The sequence below is a fragment of the Protobothrops mucrosquamatus genome, unplaced genomic scaffold (assembly GCF_001527695.2).
Source record: "Protobothrops mucrosquamatus isolate PMUCROS unplaced genomic scaffold, P.Mucros_1.0 scaffold_65, whole genome shotgun sequence".
Lineage (NCBI taxonomy): Eukaryota > Metazoa > Chordata > Lepidosauria > Squamata > Viperidae > Protobothrops > Protobothrops mucrosquamatus.
In genome coordinates, this window is record NW_015386141.1 from 487,988 (window position 1) to 494,341 (window position 6,354).

General features: G+C 44.4%; 1 protein-coding gene across 1 annotated transcript; it reads right to left on the reverse strand.

The window, feature by feature from the left end:
• Positions 1 to 697: 697 nt before the first annotated feature.
• Positions 698 to 3,376, reverse strand: SOCS2 (suppressor of cytokine signaling 2). The gene is made up of 2 exons (XM_015812923.1): positions 3,244 to 3,376; positions 698 to 1,515 (listed from the first exon to the last, which is right to left on the reverse strand). Exons 1-2 carry the CDS (start codon positions 3,374 to 3,376, stop codon positions 1,058 to 1,060), a joined length of 591 nt encoding a protein of 196 aa, XP_015668409.1. The 3' UTR covers positions 698 to 1,057.
• Between the last annotated feature and the right edge of the window lie 2,978 nt (positions 3,377 to 6,354).

Consider the following 6,354-nt stretch of genomic DNA (forward strand, 5'->3'; position numbering starts at 1 on the left):
CAAGAAGCCAACTGGTGACCATTGCTCAGTCTCTCTCTCTCTCTCTCTCTCAGCCCTAGGAAGCAGGCAGTGGCAAACCATTTCCCAAAAATCTTGCCAAGAAAACTGCAAGATTTGTCTAGGCAGTTACGAAGAGTCAACGTGGACTTGAAGGCACAAAAAAAAAAGTTTCATGTATTCATAAGCAGAAAGAACTGCTAGATAAGTTTTTAATAAGAAAACACTCGAGTGCTATAATATTAGGAAATAAAAGCTTGCTATTTATTAATATGTAAATAATAATGTGCAAAAAACATAATCAGGAGCTTTAGACTGATCTAATCTCAGACAGTGAATCTCATCAGCCTCTTCTATGCCAATCTTTTATGCTAGCTGGAAATTTATTGCCCAAAATGTATGTTCCCTTTGTAACTTCATAAAAAGTTTACAGTGACCTAAATGCAGAGTTGTTAGCCATTTGCTGCTGAAATCCAGATGCCTATCCTCCCCTTAGCCCTTCTGATATGAGGGGAGCAGTCAACTGTAAATGTTCACTAGGAATCAGCAAATCTTTCTTAATCTTTCAAAATACTGATGAATGCAATATGCTCTCAGAATGAGCACCATAGATTACTTTAAGGTACCCATGGTATCACTGACTGGTCCACATTATTCAGAAGTTATTTTGAAGGGCAGCCACATCATTTGAATTGGGATTTAGTAATATTTCACAAGATGGCTCTCTGTAAGAGAACCATACAAAACTGCCTCATTTATATTAAGAACAAAGTGAGTGCATAGGTATCAAAGAGCAATGAACCATTCTCTTGTAGGCACTTGTTCCCACTGAAACACATTTTCCCCCAGCTTGTAATTCTAATACCATCAGGGAGCTTACTGAGCACCAAAGTTGTAATAGTGAACATTAAATCCAAGTCCTCTACTAAAATCCACAAACATACACAATAACATACCATTTTCACAGTGACCTACATGATACGTTCATGCAGCTGAAGATTTTGATTTCTTACAAATTGTATTCAGGACCTGTTTTCTTAAAATGAGGCTGAGTAGATGCTTATACCCGATATCGATATTCCTTTAAGAATTCCTTCAATCTTGTTGGTAACGGAAGTTCCTGGATTTTACTTGTATATCTGTTTATTGCTACTCTACACTGATGCTGTAGAGACAGTGTTGAATGATAGAGAGGTTTGTTCAGATAAAGATGGATTGTTCCATTGGAAGGTATTTCAGAAACCATTCTTCTATCCTTGCACATAAGGACATAATATTCAATTAGGTGAACCACACTATCAAATTGCTGGAGTCTTGATCGAATGCAGATAACAGAATCCAGACTGAATTTACCACCTTGAAATTCTATTCGTAAGTTGGTAGGACCTACTGAGGTTTTGACTGAAATAGTAAGTAAATATTCTGAGTGAGAGCTGTCTCTGACCAAGAAAGTCCCTTCAGATGTTTCTTGTAATCTTTCCTTTGCTTCTGCAACACTCATGCTTCCCCAATACCATCCTAATAGAAGAGAAAGCAAAAAATAGTTAAGAATCTTCAGCATATTTTTAGACAGAATACCACTGGAAGCCGAGGATAGTCCAGTGCCCATAATTATCTGCACTGAAGAATTTTTATAAAAGTCAACATAATAAATGCATTCAAATGATTCAAATCACTTAACATTCTAATACTACTTCCTGGGTGTCCTTGAATAACTAATGCAGTTTCTCACTTTTACTTTCTGTTTTGAATACCAGCCCCACAAGGCCAGAAAAGATACCTTGCAAATAGAATATGATATGTATCTATTTAAGAATAAATACCATTATACTGCATAGGGTTGATTTCTGAACCAATATACTTAGTTGTATTGCAAAAATGCTGTATGTATGTATATCAGCAGGATTTAAGGCTGCCCATTTTTCAATAGCCTTGTTTTGTTAACAGCTCTGCTAAACAAACAAACAAACAAACAAAACCCTATAACACTTCAGCCATCAAATACAATGCAGATATGTGAAACATGAGATTAGAACAAGGCAAAATTTAGATCCTAAAAATCCTAAAATCAACACTTTCTCTTAATCCCAAAGAATAAGAGAATATCCCTTTCATTTAATAACTGAAGTAGCCTGTCCAAGATGGTTGTCTCCACATGCATTAAAATACAACTCCTAGGATCACCTGGCAGAATTGGAATAATTTTTTGTTATAATACAGTAGTAATAGCTAAAAGTAAGAGCTTTGTAGTGTACCCAATTTTGTCTCAGAACTAAATACAGGACCAAATAGGAAAACTGTAGTGAAAAAGGGACATCTTTTTAAAAGTGTAATATAAAAAGTAAAAGTAAAATAAAAAGCCTAGGGTGAATAAAGCTAAAAGATTTTTCAAAGAATTCTTATTAGAATTTCTGATCACTATTCTAAACAAATTGACCTGTTTTTATTAATACAGAAATGCTTTCCTAGAAATGCTTATGTAACTTGAGATTTACTCCTAATTCTGCCCTGCATTTTACCAGTCTCTAAATTCTGAGGTGCTACTACTAGTGGGAGAACAAGTTCAGGATTATACAATGTATCTGATAATGAACACCTAATTGTGTTGGCTAATCTGAAATGTGGAAATTCAAGATGGATTGAAGTTGCAGCACAGCGCTCCAACATACAGGTCTGAGAAACAACAGGACTTGTTTCTTCCTTCTTATTCCCAGAACCTTAAACTATTATTTATTCCATCAGACAGGATTTTCTGCCTGCTTCCTGAAAGTTACTTTAACTCGGAATGATCGTTAAAGAAAAGTTGAAAACCCAATGCAGTTTCCAAAACGCAAGCAACGAACGACGGACTTCAAACTAGCATCGTGGAACTTGTAGAAAAATAGCTAAGCCTGCAGGGGTTTCCAGGGAGGTAAACACATTAGTTTTACGAGATCATTTGGGCTCAGCCCCAACGCCTTTCCACCCTCGAAGCGCGACCCTTTCGAGTCGTGACTGCAGCCTCGTCCTCCCGTTTCAGATTCTGCGGAGCGCCGCCTTTTGGGGCTCCACCTCTCAAAGGCTTAATGGCGAGGGTCTTCTTTCTCCCCCCACAACCCCATCAGCGCTGATGATGCTACACAACAGAATCACTCCAGTTCCCACGAACACTGCACGCAGGGAGGGGACAAGCTATTTTTTGATCCCACGAGTCAATCTAACCACGGGTGCCCACTCCCACGCTCCCATTCCCCACGCTTAGCTTACCCGCGCATCTCAACTCCCGCATGGCAGAGTCCAGGCGTTCCCCTTCAGCAGGTTCCGCCGCGGCTCCTCCAGCTTCCCACTCGGCCCCAGCCCTGTCGGTGCCATCCGAGGATTCGGCCGAGCGCAGGGTCATTTGGGGGCAGAGACCACGGCGTGAGGAGGAAAGCACGGAGCGCCGGACCCTTACCAGAGCTCCTGGCGGCTGCCCCAGCCCATCTGACCGGCGCCCGCAGGGACCTGCAGCTCTGCAAGAGAGGAGAACCAGGGCCCGGCGAGAGGCTCCGTCGAAATCCGCCACTCCGAACCTTCACTTACGGAGCATCCCTCGGAAAGGCGTCCCGTTTGTCGCTGGGGTGGGCGAAGGGCGTCCGTTTTTCTCTGCCTCCTTCCTATTGTCCTGACTTCCCCATTGCACACGAGGGGAAACAGCACCCGCCGGGAAAGCGCCCTGCCGCCACCTGGCCGGGAATTTCGAGGATGGCTTACCGGCTGCTTCCAAGGTGCACGCCTTCTCCTCCCTTTCTATGCACACAAGAGAGCGGCTGCTGTCTAGGAAATAAGCGGTGGGCAGCCCTGAGGCGAAGAGTCGTGTGTACCCGGCCAAACTCTTACCTTCGGCCTCGCCAGCAAACGCGGCAAAACCCAGAAGGGCGGGATGCTGGTCTCTTTAGCGCGGCGCTTTTTAAACGGAGAGGCCGTTGGGAGGCTCACCACGGCGACCAGCCCTGCTTTTGTTTCAAAAGAGAGAGGGGGGGAGGGAGAAAAAGACCACCGCGGCATCAGCTGCTTGAGAGCGAGAGAAAGGCCGGGCGAGTGGCCGCTGGCCCGGCCAGCTCAGGTTATGCTCTCCTAACAAGAGCTTATCCTACCAAGCCGCGGCAGGAAATATTCATGTGACGCGTGGACGCCAAGTAAACAGGAGCGAAGAGCCGCGGCCGGCAGGCGAGATTTGCTCCCTGGCGCGCGCCGATACCGAAACAACTCAGAAAGTGGGGTGACGCGGTTGCATGTCATGACTGGGATTAATAATGGCGAGGCGAGCGTTGTCCCCGTCTTTGCTCTTTTTTGCCATTTCAGGGAGGCTGAGCGAGCTCCTGCTTGGTGCGGGGGTGGGGGGGAAGAGACAGGTTTCTCGTGCTTACAGTATGTGGAGTCCCCCCCTTTGTCCCCCCCCCTCCCCCGGGACACATTGCAAGCGATCTGGACGCAGCGTCGGGGTGCCTCGCCCGGTGCTCGGCCGTTTTCTCTCCCCGCGGTTATTTTGCTTTGCTTTTTTTTCACTCGCGGAACGGTAAAAATGCAAAGGCCGCTTTCCAAGAACTTTCCAGGAATCGCGTCACGTGACCGCCGGCTCCCGCGCCTCTGCTTGAAATGGAGCCGCCGTGTTGCAGCAGCCGCTCCTTCCTTCCTCGCTGGCTCTCTCTCTCTCCCCCCCCCCCCCCCCCGCCACCTCTTTCTTCCCCGGAGGGAGCCGGGGCAGGAGCAGAAACAAAAGGCGTCCTCGCCGCCGGAAAACAGGGGAAACCGCCTCCGCCGAGCTTCTTTACGGAGCGGCGCTGCTGAGTGCACGGCCGGCTCCTGCTGTTTACGGGCTGCTAAGGAAGGCTCGCTCGGCATCTTGTGACGCTTATTCCTCCGGGATAGAGAACGCGAGAAGGGCTTGTGCCGCTTCTGGGGTGGGCACAAGAGGGGCGAAGGGACCTCTCCGCGAAGGGGGGACGAAGTTCTTGACTTTCGATGCTGCCCTGCCGTCAGTGCCTGGGAGCGGTTTACTGCCTACATCCTCAGCCGCTTCCGGACCACCTAAAATTAGTATGTGACCGCGCGTTGCTTCTAAGCAAAACATTAGGCCTGAAATAGCTTTGAAGATTTGTCGAACCGAGATCCTGGCTATTCTTGACCAGAGAAGAAGGAATGGGGTTAATGCATATAGTTATCATGATAAGGGATTGAAATGGGCAACATTTTAAATGCCCCATATGTATTGGATTACTCCGTACAAGTAAATAATCCACATAAACACAATGGATCAATTATATAACCCAAAATAACAGGCTCGGGTGGTGATGACCAAGATTAATATTATATTGCCTAATATTTCTGACCAAAACTATTTTGTTCTGAAAATGATTGAAGAGAGTTATAGGAAACAATAACGATCCTCTCTCTATTCTAAACTATAGTAAAAATAGTAGCCGTATTTACAGAATACTCTTAGCCGTGGTTAACAGGATAATGGTTTATTCAATTATGGGTTTGTATGACATGCTGAAAGATAAATGGACTGCATGAGTTAGTTTGTGTAATAGGCTAAGCTAAAATGGTTGGAAACAGAGCACCTGGAAGTTTTTTTTGGGGGGGGGTTGTTAGTAGTTGGATTTCATTTCATTGACCCATCATTTTCTAAGAATGCTTCTGTTGTCCTTTAGAACCAGAGGCCTGATTAAAAATAAAGATGAAGCCAGAGCATGACAATTCTTCTTTTCAAAAAATGATTTTTTTTCTAAATATAAAAGAAATCTGATGGGCAGAGAGCCTGGTGGATACAGTACATAAGTACACTGATTTCATATTGGCAATACCAGGACTAGGGCATATCTATACATTTGCACATAAATCTATGTGGTGGCGCAGTGGTTAGAATGCAGTACTGCAGGCTACTTCTGCTGACTGCCGGCTGCCTGCAGTTCTGCAATTGGATTGTCACCAGCTCAGGGTTGACTCAGTCTTCCATCCTTCTGAGGATAGTAAAATGAGGACCCAGATTGTTGGGGGCAATATGCTGACTCTGTAAACCACTTAACGAGGGCTGTAAAGCACTGTGAAGCGGTATATAAGTCTAAATGCTATTGCTATTTTAGCTCATTATTATACATTAATCTTTTTGTCTTAGATTAACAAACTGATGTCAATGGCTTTAATTAGCATTAGTATGATTTTTGGATTTAGACCTATCAGAAGCATGTACCACTAATTGTATGGAAACTGCGCTATATAACATTTTGTTTGCAGGAAAAAAATTAAGTTTCTTATTTTTATACAGTAATTCTCTGCCTTGTTTAATAAAAAAAAATCACACTCTTCAATAGGGCTGATTGTAGTGTGTAATTA